A 14,746-nucleotide genomic window follows, 5' to 3' on the forward strand; every position below is an offset into this window, starting at 1 on the left:
GATCTTCTTTGGAAGCTGTGCCTATCGGGCGGTGGATATAAAATCCCGCCCTTTTATTGCCCTCAGATCGGAGGGTGTAGATTCGCCGTTGCCCTGAATAAAAGGCCGATGAGCAGCAGTTGCAGAGCAACTACATCTTTGAACGGCAACCTCCTCTCCTTCTTCTCCGGCGAATCGCCCTCCTACCTCAGTAAGGCTAGTTTCTCGCCTTAGTCCTTCTCCCGTGTTTCTTAGAGCTTGGTAGGGATGTCGTCTTCATCAGAGGTAGTTTGGGTGTCGTCGGAGTCAGAGGGGGTTTGGGTGTCATCGCCCTCGGTGGGAGAAGAAACCTCGCCATATCTGTCGGAGGAAGGGTCGTCATCGGGGTCCTGAAGAAGTGTGGTACGAGACAACGTCGTCTGTCTTCACCACCGAATCTCGCTTGGAAGTCAGGCGACGGTTCGGTGTCCCTAGAGAGTATAAAATCAAAGTCCCCAAAAGTCATCATCGCCCCAGTCTCCCTCCATCCGGTTGCATCACCTTTCTTCCTAGGTCAACTGGAAGGAGGGCTCAGGTTCCCTCTCCCCGAGTTTTTCTTAGATATCTCTAAGTATTTTGGTATCCCTCTTAACCAACTAGCCCCGAATTCTTTTCGTCTTTTGTGTGGGGCATTGCTGGTGTTTCGAGTGTACGGGATCCTTCCCAGTCCCTCGTGTTTTTCACTTCTTTTTCTTCCCGAAAATGAAAGAAGAGGGTGTCTTTTACTTCTCAGCCCGAGCCGGACACAACTTTTTAGATAATTACCCGACTTCTCACAGGGGTTGGAAGGAACGGTTCTTCTTCCTTCGCCCTCCGAGTCCTTGCAACCTTTCTACCGAGTGGCTGAGAGAACTCCCGAGTCAACCCCCCTAGGTTCCTTTAAGGAGGACTCGGTCTACCAGGAGGCGTATGAATTGTTGTCGGGTCTTCAATACGACGTGGATCGGCTAGTAGGCGAGGAGGGCCTTCTGCACTGGGCTCGCCTGAGTCCAGTGGTAGCAAAGCTGTCCCAGCCAATTGGTAGGGCTTTTCTCCCTTTCTGAGTATCTGTGAGTATTAACTTAGCTTTGTTTCTTTGGTTGCAGACGAATTCTGGATGGCTTCCTCCCGGAACAAATACCTCAAATGGGACAAGACTATCCTTGCAGCCTTGAAATCGCCAACCGGCTCGGCTAGAACCTCCGCGAGCGACCGTGTCCGAGAGCTCTGGACAAAAAGAAGAGTCGACTAGGGCTGCGGATCAACAAGCGGCGCAGGCCAAGCCCTTGTCCGAGACGTCGGGACCGTCGTGTCCTTCGTCCCCCTCCACTTTGAAGCGCCCTTCTCCCTTACCGAGACTGCTAGGGCAACCGCCGGCAAAGTTGAAGAAGACATCGGCAACTGACATTCAAGAACTTGAATCAAGCCCCTCACTGGGTACGGTTGCCATAGACCTAAGCTGAGCAGTGCCGGCTGTAGTGTGCCGGGAAAAGAGACTGCGGAGCCGATAGCACAGGCCGTGGTTCCTCACGGGACAACCGTCGGTCCGAGCGAGACAGCCCCCACTTAGGCAGGGAAGAAGCGACGGAACCGGTTGAAGGGGAGTCACCTCGAGTTGCTTACCGGCAGTTGAAGCCTCACCGATACAAGCTCTTGCAGATAGTCCAGCAATACCCGAGACCACGCCATCCTCCAGTTCCGTGCCTCCCCGTGAAAGGCCTGCTATTGCTGCGGATGCACCCTTCCAATGGGAAGCGATCACCCAGGTTATGAACCACATACGGTCAGTCGAGGGCGCCGATAGCTTTTCTAGGCTATCAATAATGGATTTATTCAGCCGCGGGAGTTATAACCTCATGCAGGTAAGAGGTATCGCCTTGCTGGTCTACTTTAACTCTAGGGCTGATAGATGTTAAATAATGCAGTTCTGGACGGAGTACTTGGAACTCTACCACCGCATGCCCGAGCTCCTTCGCCACCTTCATTTCTTGGAACAACAATATGAGAATGCGATGGCGCGGGACTCCGTGCAGTGGCGCGAGCTGAGTGATGCCCGAGCCGAGGCGGCTGCTGCTCGCACGGAAGCATCTGAGAGCTACCAGGAGGCTCACAACTGGCGACTTCGTACCATTAAAGCCGAAGACAAATTAGAGGTGATGGAGGAAGAGGTGCAGCGAGTTCGAGCCCAATTATCTCAGAAAGACCAAGAGCTGAAGGCGGCCCGGGAAGACTCCGCCCAACTGAACAATCGAATCAAGGACTTGACTGAAGGGCAAAAAGTGATCGAGTGACTATTGGAGGAGTCCAAGAGCGAGCTGGTGGCACACAAGCTCGAGGAAGTGGAGCGGGCCGAGGTGGCTAAAGGCAAATGGCGGGGATCGAAAGGCTACCTCGATGAGTACAAGAAGATCGCCGCGAAGATGGTGCAGCGCGGCTTTGAAGGAGGCCGTGAAGCAGGTGTGTCAGTCGGGTGTGATTCCCCCTGGCACATCTATGGATTTTTTGGACATAAATAAAGTGTGGGCGGAGTTACCCGAGTCAGAGAAATTAGGGAAGTAATGTAACCGACTCGGGAAGAATGTAACACAGCTTTTGAATGTAATGATAGTTATCTTTGTCTTCTTTTTGTCTTGCTTGGCCCCGCTTATTTACTTGGAAGGTAGGTTAGTCCCTCTGCGTTGCCTTAGTCGCCCGAGTACAACGGTGAGCACGCGAGTGTAGTGATGGATAAATCAGTAACCGTGTCGACGCGGCCCTCGAAGTAATTTCGAATTCCCGGAATGCCTCATCTCCTGCACTCGCCATGTCGCGAGTGTGATTCTGCCCAGTCGAGGAGCGAGGAAGATCGGACCCCGAAGAGGGTGGTGCCGATTGTAGCAGGCGTGGAACCTGAAGTGTGCTTGATCCCGGTTATATCCAAACCGGGAGAGGTGGAACCCTGAAAAGGGCAATTGCTGATGGAGCAGGTCTGAGACCTGAATTGAGCTCGATCCCGGTTATGTCCGAACCGGGAGAGGTTGAACCCTGAAAAGGGCAATTGCTGATGGAGCAGGTCCGAGACCTGAATGGAGCTCGATCCCGGTTATGTCCGAACCGGGAGAGGTTGAACCCTGAAAAGGGCAATTGCTGATGGAGCAGGTCTGAGACCTGAATGGAGCTCGATCCCGGTTATGTCCGAACCGGGAGAGGTTGAACCCTGAAAAGGGCAATTGCTGATGGAGCAGGTCCGAGACCTGAATGGAGCTCGATCCCGGTTATGTCCGAACCGGGAGAGGTTGAACCCTGAAAAGGGCAATTGCTGATGGAGCAGGTCCGAGACCTGAATGGAGCTCGATCCCGGTTATGTCCGAACCAGGAGAGGTTGAACCCTGAAAAGGGCAATTGCTGATGGAGCAGGTCCGAGACCTGAATGGAGCTCGATCCCGGTTATGTCCGAACCGAGAGAGGTTGAACCCTGAAAAGGGCAATTGCTGATGGAGCAGGTCCGAGACCTGAATGGAGCTCGATCCCGGTTATGTCCAAACCTGATGGAGAGAGATTGAAAGTCACAATTGCTGAGAGCAGGTCCGAGACCTGAATAAAGCTCGATCCCGATTATGTCCGAACCGGGAGAAAAGCATAGCATGGATGAGGGGAGGGAGAGCGAACAAGGTCCTGCGAAACATGACGATTCTATTGTTAGGAACATTTACAAGAGGAAGTACAAGGAATCAAAAGGATATTCTCCACTAAGTTCTGTAAGGCCTAAGATGAGCAGCATTCCATGGCCTGATCAGGTCTTTGCCAGAAGAGTCTGTTAGGTAGTAGGCGCCTGAACTGGTTTTCTTGATGACACGGTAAGGGCCTTCCCATGGGGGTTCGAGCTTGCCGACATCTCCAACCGGCTTGACTTTCTTCCATACCAAGTCTCCTACTTAGAAGGACCGAGGAATGACTCGTCTGTTGTAGGTGCGGCTCATGCGCTGTCGATAAGTAGTGAATCGAGTGGCAGCAACGTCTCGAGCTTCAGAGACCAAGTCCAGCTCCATGAGTCTTCGACCGCCATTATCTTCGTCATAGAGCCGTCGCCGATCCGACTCTACTCCCACTTCCAAGGGAACGACGACTTCTCCGCCGTATACTAAATGGAATGGGGTTGAGCCGGTACTTTCCCTTGGAGTGGTGCGGTAAGCCCAGAGCACGCAAGGTAATTCTTCCACCCAGCTGCCTCCTTCATGGTCCAACTTAGTCTTTAATCCATGTAGTATCTCACGATTGATGACTTCAGCTTGTCCATTGGCTTGGGGGTAGGCTACCGAGGTAAAGGCTTGCTGGATGCCGAGTCCTTGGCACCATTCTTGCAATTTCCTCCCTTGGAATTGTCTCCCATTATCGGAGACGAGCCGATGTGGTATGCCGTATCGGCACACAATGTTCTTCCACAGGAATTTCATCACCGCCTCCTCGTGATTTTGGCTAAGGCTTCCGCCTCTACCCACTTGGAGAAGTAATCGACGACAACCAATAAGAATTTCTTTTGTTGCGGGCCCATCGGGAATGGACCCACTATGTCCATCCCCCACTGATCGAATGGACAGGAGGTAGTGGCTGTCTTCAAATGCTCTGTAGGGCGTTTCCTGAAAGGCTGATACTTCTGACAGTGCACACAAGTTGCGACGAGCTTGGCCGAGTCCGCTTGGAGGGTTGGCCAGAAGTATCCGGCCAAGAGTACCTTCCGAGCTAGCGATCGACCCCCGGGATGATTGCCGCAGCAGCCTTGATGGGCTTCTCGAATCACATAGTCCGCGTCCTCCGGTCCAAGGCATTTGAGCAGGGGCCGTGAGAAAGATCTTCTATATAGTTGGTCCCCAATTATGGTGAATCAGGAAGCTCTCCTTCGGAGAAGGCGGGCTTGATCCGGCTCGGACGACGTTTCTCCTTTCTGAAGGAAGGCAAGTATGGGAGTCCTCCAATCGTCTGCTGCAGTCTCGGAAGGGGCTTGATCTATCTGCGCCATCAAAGCTACTTGTACCAATGGGCCTTCTTCGACCCATTCGGTCATGGAGCTAGCCATTCGAGCTAACTCGTCCGCCTTGACATTCTCGGCCCTGGGGATCTTCTGCAATAGGACCTCCTTGAATTCGGCTTTCATTTTTGCAAAGGCTTCAGCATACCTGCGCAGTCTGTCATTTTTGACTTCATAATTTCCTTCGACTTGTTGAGACACCAATTGAGAGTCAGAGTAGAGCTGCACTCGAGCTGCTCCCACCCGCTTGGCGGCTTGGAGGCCCGCGAGGGCTGCCTCGTATTCCGCTTCATTGTTGGAGGCCTTGAAACTTAGCCGCATGGAGAACTTGATCTCTTCTCCTGTCGGAGAGATTAAAAGCACACCAACTCCGCTCCCCTGCTTGTTAGAAGACCCGTCCACATACACCTTCCATGTCTCGTCTGCTTCAGCATCATGTACTTCGGTGAGGAAGTCGGCCAGCGCTTGAGCCTTGATGGTCGTACGTGACTGGTATTGGATGTCATATTCACTAAGCTCGACAGTCCAAGGCTACGGGTCGTCGAACGAGGCAACGACGCACCGGCCAAAGGACTCCACCTACGCTCAGGCGCTGAAGGTCGCTGCGTTGCAACCGTCGGCAAGTGGCTTGATCTCGTCGAGCAGCAGCTCGACCTTGAGCTCAAAGCTCGCGGAGCAGCAGCGCAACGAGTGGTGGCATGGCCAGGTGAAGATTATGACCGCCGTCGACGTGCTTTTGCTATGCTCGATGATGCTCGCCATTTGGTTGCTGGTCTGCGAAGGTTTCCAATGTGTTTCCTGATGGTTTGTTTCTTTCTTCCTCCATTCTTGCCTCGCCAATGGGGAAAATATACGATTTTTAATTAGCCACTTAAGCAGATTAACTGAATCATCTTTTTGCAAAAACTGATATTTCATAAACAATTGTTAGAAGATGAATACATTTCGGTAGTCATGATCAAACGTTAAGCATTTCATCAGTCATCTATTCCAGTTAAAGAAAGACATTCCATTTATTAAGGTGGAAAAAAACACAACCTGACAAGCTTATCATGCTATCCTAGTCCATGCTAAGCATGACTCAGGCATTTAAATTTTGATTGCACCTACTAATGGCCAAAACAAAAACAGCTTGGGTGAATGTCCCTCCCTGTTTGGTGAGTAGAAAGTCAGCAATTCTAAGCAACACCGGCGTTGCTTCATTATCTGGAATGTGGGAAAGAACTCTAACAGTAAATGGATTTTCTAAGGTAACTAGTTAGTTTTATTTTATCCTTGTGTTAGTTTTTCTAGATTTTAGCAACTGAAAGTGCTATGCTGGCAAATATATGAAAGTTGGAAGCAATCTCCAATATTTTTTGCTTCATCTATTAGTTCACTGTTCTGATCTTAGTTATAAATAAGTTTATTGGTTCATAAATTTCAATCATTCAACCGTCTTTTACAGCAGAATTTCTGTTACAACTGAGTATACCTTAACATTTGGTGCTCATGGTATTTTGTTCATTATTTACTAAATAAGACACTAATGCTTCCAATCAATGCAATATTAATGTAGTTCTTGTTTGATGGCTGTTAAATTTTAGGCCTTTACTAAATAAGACATCTATAATTTGCAAACTTTTGATATTGATTTTTTTATGATTTGTCAAGGCAATAAGACATGAAGCTTTCACACACATCTATGGGCAGAAAGAATTTGTGCAGAATGACCAGAATGATTTGTTTCCATATCTTCTTGTTAATATGGGTTCTGGAGTTAGCATTATCAAGGTATTGCTTCCATTTTCCCTTGCTGCGCTCGATAAAACTAGGTTTTAGAATTCTGAGACAGATTTACATTTCAAAGTACATGTTGGATGTTCTATGAGAGAAACAACTCAAAAACATCCCTTGAAACTTCATTCTTGGATCTGTCAGAAATTCAATTCAATTAAACAAATATTTCTCTAGGAAAAAAGGGTCTAATCATTGTTTTCCATTATTTACTTGACCTATTGTTTTTTAGCTTTCTTATATTACACGAACTACCATCTGAACAAGTGAAATAGCACATACATATAATTCAAGTTTCATTTGGAAGCCAAATACAGAACAGAAACTTGTTCGCAAGAATGCTGCACCTGAACATCTTGCTCCACTATTGATTTGTTTCCATACAGAACAGAAACTTGTTCGCAAGAATTCGCATGAAGCTTTCACACACATCTATGGGCAGAAAGAATTTGTGCATAATGACCAGAATGATTTGTTTCCATATCTTCTTGTTAATATTGGTTCTAGAGTTAGCATTATCAAGGTATTGCCTACCTTTAATATTCTACTGTGCATGTTTTTTCTGCAAAGCATGAACACTTAATTTATAGCTCCATTAGGTGGATGGTGAAGGAAAATTTCAGTGGGTTAGTAGGGCAAATGTAGGCCATGGTACTTATAGGGAATAGGGAGGTTGTTGACAAAGTGCAAAAGGTTTGTGTTTTCTGTTGATATCTACATTTGCTGTGTCAAAGATGTTTAAGCTTTCCAGAAGACTTACTGCTACTGCAGTTTTGATGAGTTGTTAGAGTTGAGCCAACGAGGAGATAATAGCAATGCTGACATGCTCGTTGGAGATATTTATGGCGGGATGGACTATTCTAAGGTATTAGTATTTCTTCGATTGTTTTCACCTTTGTTCCCTATATTATGAAACTAGAAATTTCCTTTCGATCCATGTATTGCAATCTAATAAGAGAATCATGCCTTTTTTTAAGTTGTCATAATTCATGATTTTTTTCTTCTTGTCATTCTTTAACTAGCATGGTTCAATTATTTTTGATTGGGCTTTCAGCATCAACAATAGCTTCTGGCTTCGGGAAAACTATTTCAGAAACCAAGGAACTGTCTGACTATAGACCTGAAGATATCTCTCTCTCTCTTTTGCGGATGATTTCTTATAATATTGGGCAGGTTTGTTTCCTGAATTATTATTTGGCAAAAGTAAGTTGCCATAAACAAGTACTTACAGGTTAAATTGGACATACCTAATTTAATTGCTCTTTCATTTATCATCTGCATGGTGTTACAGCAATGTAACACTTGACTCGAGATATATTTTTAATTTGGTATATACTTCTTTCATTGGATCAGTATTTGCCAAGTTTTAGGTTCTTAGATGTTACTGGTTTGCTTATGGGCCGACTTCTGGACAATTTGAACTTTCTTGTTTTGGTTGTCTTATAAATTGAAAAGTTACTTTGTTCTATTCGTACATATATTTATTGCAGTTTTCATTAAAATTCTTCACCTAAAGAATTTCTACATTGCAGTTGGTTGAATGCCCATCTATATATGGATTGCTGCCAAACCCAGACTTTAAATTGAAAAATCAGCCCATGATACAGGTTTGGAGGAAACTAACTGAAGATAATGGAGTTGTGAAGTTGGAAGAGTATGATTCATCTACATGCATCTCTTTATTTGAGGAAGCTCTAAAAAATAATGAGGTATGTGTGTCTTATATACTCAAGTCCTATTTCAACCCATTGCACAGTTGGAAAATGGATATTCTAGTCGAAATTTTGTCTATTAGGTTAATTATTTTCCTTGTGAGATGTAAACTAGACTAGTCATAACTTGTTTATGGAGACAGTACTATCTTTTTTTAGGTTAATTATTCATATCATTGTGAAGTAGTGCATATTTTTTTTCCTTGGTAATCTTTTTTTTTTGAAGCTTTCATATTCTTTCACCATCTGTCCATTATCTATCTCTACGTAACCTAATGGTGTTGTTGTTGTTGACAGGTTCTGAGAAGAAGGAAGAAGGTCCATTGATCGGTCTGGTGATGGCAATTTGAAGCTTCCAATCTTGTTCCTATTTTGCTGGTTTTACTAGTGTTAAATTGTATTTGAATGTTTTGCTTTGGCAGCGCATATGATATTTTACTTTGGATGTTGTTGTTGTTGACAGTATTATACAATTGTAAAATGCTTTGACAGTTTGAATGTTGAGTATAAATTACAAATGTTTGGATTTGAAATTAATGTTTGATGAGTATGTTTGATTTTTTTAAAATATTTATCTTTGATAATCAAAATGAATCAGTAATAATTTTAAACCGTCACTAACGTAATTTATAGTGGTTTTAAATGATTTTTTGGTGGTTTCAAAATTATCAAGAAATTCGCCGACATCTTGAAACCGTCGGGAATTGATTTCCCGGCGGTTTGTGAAAACTGCTGGGAAATGATTTTCTGGTGGTTTTTGAAAACTGCCGGGAAATGATTTCGCGGCGGTTTTCAAAACCGCCGGGAAATCAATTCTGCTGGCAGTTTATAAACCGCCGGGAAATCATTTCGAACCGCCGCTAAACGAACTGCCGAGAAATCATTTTGAACCGCCGCTAAAAGAACTGCCGCTAAAAGAACCGCCGCTAAATGATTTTGGTGGCGGTTATTCCAGCGGTTCTCCAAAACCGCCGCTAAATGGTTTAACGACACCGTTATCCGCGGCGGTTTGGTGAACCGCCGGTAAATGGTTTTGCGGCGGTTCAAAACCGCCGCAAAACGCTTTTTAAACCGCCGGGAAATCCCTTTTTTCTAGTAGTGGGCGTCCCAAGAAAGTGAGAAGCTTTGCGTAGTATCTTGAAGAAAGGAAGGCTTTTCTCTGCTAAATGAGAAATGAACCACGAGAGAGCAGTGATTCACCCCCACTAGGCTCTAGACTTCTTTGACATTGCGAGGAGAGGTCATGTTCTACAGGGCCTAAATCCTTTCTGGGTTGGCTTCTATCCCCCTTTCGGTGATGATGTACTCCAAGAACCATCCTCTTTTGACGCCAAACATGCATTTGTAGGGATCAAGCTTGAGCCCATGCTTTCTTAGGGTTGCGAACGTCTCATTAATGTCGGACAGTAGGGTCTCAGTCCGAGTGGACTTGATCAAGATATCGTCCACATATACTTCGATATTGCGCCTGATTTGCTGCCGGAGGCATCACGGTGTAGCAAAAAGTACCATCGAAGGTAATAAAACTAACTTTCTCTTAGTCATCTATAGCAAGAGGGATTTGATGATATCCCTGATAAGCATCCAGCATACATATTAGTTCACAGCCGACCGTAGAGTCGACCAATTGGTCGATACGCGGGAGGGGATAACAACCCCTTGGGTAGGCCTTGTTAAGATCTCAGAAGTTGATGCAAACCCTCCATTTGTTGCCAGGCTTGGGGACGAGGACTACGTTGGCGAGCCAAGAAGAAAACTGCACCTCTCGGATATATCCAGCCTCCTTTAACTTGCTCACCTCCTCCCTTATAACGACGTGTTGTGCTGGCGCGAAGCTTCGTTTCTTTTGCCTTACTGGGCGGACACTAGGAAGAATGTTGAGGTGATGCTCCATGAGGCTGGGAGAGACTCCGCTGACCTCCTGGGGTGACCACGCAAAGTCATTATTGTTCTGGATGAGGCACGCTGTCAACGATTCCTTGAGTTCCGGCGTCAGACCTGAAGCTATTTGCGTGACGCGCTCTGGCCTCCCTGGTACAATCTGCACCTCCTCCTTCTGGCAAGCAGCGGGAGAGGGAGGTGTTTCATCGAAAGCTTGAACCTCACCTCCAGCGATCCTCACTTTCTTACAGTCGGCTTGCACCATATCCACATAGCATCGGCGTGCAGTGCCTTGGTCCCCGCTCACCATCCCCACTTGGTCAGCAACGGGGAACTTGATCGTCTGATAAAAGGTGGACACGACCACTTAGAAGGCACTGAGGGCTGGTCTCCCCAGTATAACATTGTAGGCGGAGGATACATCCACCACCGCAAAGATAATGCTTCGCGTACGCCTCAACGGCTCCTCTCCCAGGGACAGTGGCAAGCTGATCTGGCCCAGTGGTTGCACCTCATGCCTTGAGAACCTGAAGAGGGCGGTAGACATGTGGTGTAGCTCCTGCCTGTCGATCTGTATTTTGTCGAAAGCGTCCTTGTAGAGGACGTTGACAGAGCTGTCGATATCAACAAAGACCCGTGACACGTTGTAGTTGACAATGGTGGCCCGGATGACCAAAGCGTCATCATGGGGCGTGGAAACTCCGGACAGGTCCTGCGGGCTAAAATGAATGAGGGGACCATTCTTACTTGCTTCAATGTCGTATGCTTCGAGGCTTCGGCTATGACCCTTCCGGGCACGATGGGAGTCCTCGTCTGTGGCTCCCCCGGAGATCATGTTGATATCTCCACGGTATACGGTGTTGTCTTGCACATCTCGGAGGGCAAGTTGGCACTCCTCTCAAGGCTCATCGTGATGCCAGTCTCGTCTGCTGTTTTCCTCTTGAAGGGCGTTGCGGCGGGGATCTGACCTGGGTGGAGAGGGACGCCGCCGTTGATCTCTTTCTCGGCGGGGAGCTACGTTGGCTGGGGGCAGATAGCGACGTGGAGTAAAATTCTCACGTCGCCTTTCTGGAGCGGGGGTGTGCTGAGGAGCTAGGAAAAATGTTCCTCGAGCGTGTTGTTTTTCTTTTATTATGCGGCTCACCTCTTAGGCGAGCTGCCTACATTCCTCCGTACCATGTGCATGGGATTGATGGTACATACAAAAACGGATGGGCTTCTCTCCTACATGATTGGGTTCCACCATGAAGAGGGGGTGGACTCCACCGCCTGGACTACGCGCCCATCTCTATAGTTGAGCAGTTTCAGGGGAGCCTCTCGCCTCGGCGAAGGAGGGGCTGGCTTCTTGTCTGGACGAGGGGCAGGGCCTCCGTCCACCTTGCGAGCGAGTTGGGTTTCTTCCAAATGGATGTACTTGGTCGTTCGTTCTAGCAGCTGTGGATAGCTACTAGGTGGCTTCTTCACCAAAGACCTGTCTTCGGTTAGTCTTTGGGTGAGAGCGTTGATGAGGATATCGGAGAGGGTGGAGGGCACATCTCAAAAGACTCGATCAAATTGTTGGAGATATTCTCTTAAAGTCTTCCTGAATTTTTGCTTCAAGGTAAATAGATTGAGAGGTGTTTGTTGATATTTCCTGCTGCTGGCAAACTGGTGCAAGAAAGCAGCCTTGAAGTCCTTGAAGGTGCGGATGGAAGAGGTCGGGAGGCACTTGAACCACCTCTGCGTTGAGCCGGACAGGGTATTTAAGAAAACCCTGCACTTTACTCCGTCAGTGTACTAGTGCAATAAGGTCACGTTCTCGAAGCAGCACAGATGGTCTTCTGGGTCCGTAGTATCGGTATATTCATCGATCTGCAGCTGCCTAAAGTGAAAAAGCAGCTCCTAATCAAGGACCTCCCTAGAGAAGGGAGTATCTTCCATTTCTTCCTCTGGGGGAGCCAGAGCTTTCCCTTTTCAATCATGCAAAGGGACTTCCTCAGCCCTAGATTCATGAGAGTCCTAGCGGGGAGAGGGTGCCTCCCGATGGATAGAGGCTACAATCGGAGGTAGGGTCGGGCCAGGCAAAGGGATCTGACTAGCTGGCTGGCCACCGGCCAAGGGTGGAGAACTTCCCTGGCCAGCGGTGGTGGAAGTTGTTGACTTCACAGAGTCTTTTGCACCACTTGATCAATTAGCTGTTCGACCTGCGCCTGTGTCAGGGACACCATATCGCCTGGGTTCCTGTCGTCCACAGAATCGCAATTGTCGACAGTTCTTCTAGTGTTCACCCTCACGTTGTCTTGTTTCAGTGTTCCCACAGACGACACAAATTTGTTCCAACTAAATACCACGGATGGTCAAGCCACCAGTCAACGAATTGTCTGATGAGGACAATCCTAAGACCAGACGTGGAGGAGAGGTTGAGTTGCAGAGCCGAACCGGAACTGCACCTGAAACACACTCAAAGAGAGAGGTTAGACTAGCACCGACGAGTCCCGACAAGCCACTCCGATGCTCAAGTTAGGATTTCGATGAGAATGAGGAGAACCAAGAGTGGATAGTGAGAGTAGTAAGAGTTTTCGAGATTGGACCTTTTGCATGATGGTGAGTTACTCTTCTGGCTAGTGTGTCAGAGACTCATAGCCAAGGCTAAGGACTAGCCTGAGTGAGATGGAGTGGCTGAGACGGTATGCACAGGTGAGGTTGGCTGAATTGAGGATAGCCGAGACAAGGCTAACCGAGATGGAGTCGGCCGAGTGGCGAGACGAGAATGGCCGCTAGCCGAGATGAGAGCAACTGCTGGTCGAGATGAGGGATAGCCGAGACGAGAGCAACTGTTGGCCGAGACGAGGGATAGTCGAGACGAGAGCAGCCACTGGCCGAGATGAGGGATAGCTGAGACGAAAGGGGCCTCTAGCCGAGATGGAGTCGTTGCCAGTCGAGACGAGAGGGACCACTGGCCGAGACAGAGTCGCTGCCGGCCGAGACGAGGGTAGCCGTTGGCCGAGACGAGAGTGATTGCTGGCCAAGAGAAGTCAGAGATGGGGACGAAGTCATGCAGACTCACGCTGACATTTTAGCCTGGATTTTAACCCTCAGAAGACCTGCAAGAGAGCCGCGTCATCCATCTTGACCATATGCATCAGGCACCTTGTTCTGATGTTTTGGGCAATCTTTTCAGAGCTATTTCCTGTTCTTTCAACCTACCCTACAATCCTCATAGTAAACTTCAGCATACTTAAATACAACAAGGATCGACATTGCAATTCATACGCTTAGAGTAGATACCTTATATATAGGACCAAATCCGCCCTCTCCAAGCTTGTTAGATGAAGAAAAGTTATCAGTAGCTTGTACAATGGCAGCAAAGTCGAAGGAGGGCAGGTTTATCGTCTCTTCTTCAGTTTCTTCCCGGATAGAATACTCTATGTTGACATATTCAATTAACAATTGCAATATGTGAATAGTAAATAGTGAAAATGATGAATTGTCAAAGAAGAGGAAGACGAGATGATACCTGTTTTCTTCCTTTTCCAAATGCAAAAAGGAACAAGTGTTAGAAAAGTGAAAGTTGCCACCGAGGAAATGACTGATCATGCCTCTGCGACTCCGGTGAGAACCACTTGATTCCATGGCTGTAAGAGGAGACGACAAATTTAAGTGTGATTGATAATATTTCATCACTGCAATTGATAATATTTCATCACCTTCATTTAGGTCTGTAGCTACAACCCTGACAAACAAATCCTGTCTAGATTCGGAGTTGAACAATTTGATGTCTGTGAGTGGAGTGAACCACAAGATGCACCCTCGGCCACTGCCGCTTATGTTCGCTCTCGCATAAGCCGTGCAAGAACAGTTGCTTAGGCACGAACTTTTACAGTTGTCGAGGCTCGCTGTGCTCCAATCCACCATCGACGCGGATGTGTTCGGCAACTTCACGTTGCTCTGCTGGATGAACCCGTCTGTTTTGTTATGGCAGTCCAACTCTGTGTTCCTCACGCAGCCGCCGGAAGTGTTCGCGACGAGATTCCAATCGTTTGGATTCAGGGGATGAAAGCCCTGCAGACACTTGCACGGGGGCCAGTCAGGGTAGCAAAGGTCGTAAGGGCCGCAGAGGGAGATGGAGCGGTCGCAAGTGTCCCTCGGAAACTCTGTCCGCTCTCCGTCCGCTTGATCCATGACTGACTTTCCTTTGTGATGTGGTAAGTCTTCTTGGGCCCCACGTGGCAGGGAAGGTCAGCAGTTTGCCTTAGTTGGCCGGCCCGGGGTCCACAGTCAAGGCGGGCCACCTGGTCCTACGTGGTCGAAAGGGTCAATGTATGTCCTTACCTGGTCAGTCCCGGGGTCCACGATCCCCGCCTACAGATTCGGGGCCTCCATAGTCTTCGTTGAT

The 14,746-nt window shown here is 47.7% G+C and overlaps 4 protein-coding genes across 5 annotated transcripts; 1 reads left to right on the forward strand and 3 right to left on the reverse strand.

Moving 5' to 3' along the window:
* Window positions 1-4,858: 4,858 nt before the first annotated feature.
* LOC141812460 (uncharacterized) lies at window positions 4,859-5,323 on the reverse strand. The gene has a single exon (XM_074700452.1). It carries the CDS (start codon window positions 5,321-5,323, stop codon window positions 4,859-4,861), a length of 465 nt encoding a protein of 154 aa, XP_074556553.1.
* Window positions 5,324-7,325: 2,002 nt separating this feature from the next.
* On the forward strand, window positions 7,326-8,930 carry LOC141812542 (phospholipase A(1) LCAT3-like). Of its 2 annotated transcripts, none has more exons than XR_012600311.1 (3): window positions 7,326-7,643; window positions 7,833-8,487; window positions 8,788-8,930. XR_012600311.1 is itself a non-coding variant. In XM_074700535.1 (3 exons), exons 1-3 carry the CDS (start codon window positions 7,802-7,804, stop codon window positions 8,815-8,817), a joined length of 357 nt encoding a protein of 118 aa, XP_074556636.1. In that variant the 5' UTR covers window positions 7,326-7,801; the 3' UTR covers window positions 8,818-8,930. The 2 variants fall into 2 exon arrangements, 1 of the variants encoding a protein (XP_074556636.1); XM_074700535.1 differs by having other exon boundaries at window positions 7,326-7,951; window positions 8,311-8,487.
* A 1,808-nt stretch (window positions 8,931-10,738) lies between these two features.
* On the reverse strand, window positions 10,739-11,206 carry LOC141812461 (uncharacterized). The gene has a single exon (XM_074700453.1). The coding sequence runs from the start codon at window positions 11,204-11,206 to the stop codon at window positions 10,739-10,741; it is 468 nt and encodes a 155-aa protein (XP_074556554.1).
* Window positions 11,207-13,943: 2,737 nt separating this feature from the next.
* On the reverse strand, window positions 13,944-14,532 carry LOC141812462 (S-locus-specific glycoprotein-like). The gene is made up of 2 exons (XM_074700454.1): window positions 14,083-14,532; window positions 13,944-13,985 (listed from the first exon to the last, which is right to left on the reverse strand). Exons 1-2 carry the CDS (start codon window positions 14,530-14,532, stop codon window positions 13,944-13,946), a joined length of 492 nt encoding a protein of 163 aa, XP_074556555.1.
* Window positions 14,533-14,746: the final 214 nt, after the last annotated feature.

Source organism: Curcuma longa, chromosome 19 (assembly GCF_044706935.1).
Source record: "Curcuma longa cultivar G26 ecotype Majalengka, Jawa Barat chromosome 19, ITB_CL_G26_1.1, whole genome shotgun sequence".
Classification (NCBI taxonomy): Eukaryota; Viridiplantae; Streptophyta; class Magnoliopsida; order Zingiberales; family Zingiberaceae; genus Curcuma; species Curcuma longa.

What these genes read in the sequence shown, in the direction of transcription:
- LOC141812460 (XM_074700452.1), bottom strand. Translation starts at nt 5,323, where the DNA reads ATGCGGCTAAGTTTCAAGGCCTCCAACAATGAAGCGGAATACGAGGCA.
- LOC141812542 (XM_074700535.1), top strand. Translation starts at nt 7,802, where the DNA reads ATGGTTCAATTATTTTTGATTGGGCTTTCAGCATCAACAATAGCTTCT. An exon ending in TTTCTTATAATATTGGGCAG is followed by an intron (nt 7,952 to 8,310) that starts GTTTGTTTCCTG and finishes TCTACATTGCAG; the next exon opens with TTGGTTGAATGCCCATCTAT. An exon ending in AAGCTCTAAAAAATAATGAG is followed by an intron (nt 8,488 to 8,787) that starts GTATGTGTGTCT and finishes TGTTGTTGACAG; the next exon opens with GTTCTGAGAAGAAGGAAGAA.
- LOC141812461 (XM_074700453.1), bottom strand. Translation starts at nt 11,206, where the DNA reads ATGATCTCCGGGGGAGCCACAGACGAGGACTCCCATCGTGCCCGGAAG.
- LOC141812462 (XM_074700454.1), bottom strand. Translation starts at nt 14,532, where the DNA reads ATGGATCAAGCGGACGGAGAGCGGACAGAGTTTCCGAGGGACACTTGC. An exon ending in GACAGGATTTGTTTGTCAGG is followed by an intron (nt 13,986 to 14,082) that starts GTTGTAGCTACA and finishes CTCCTCTTACAG; the next exon opens with CCATGGAATCAAGTGGTTCT.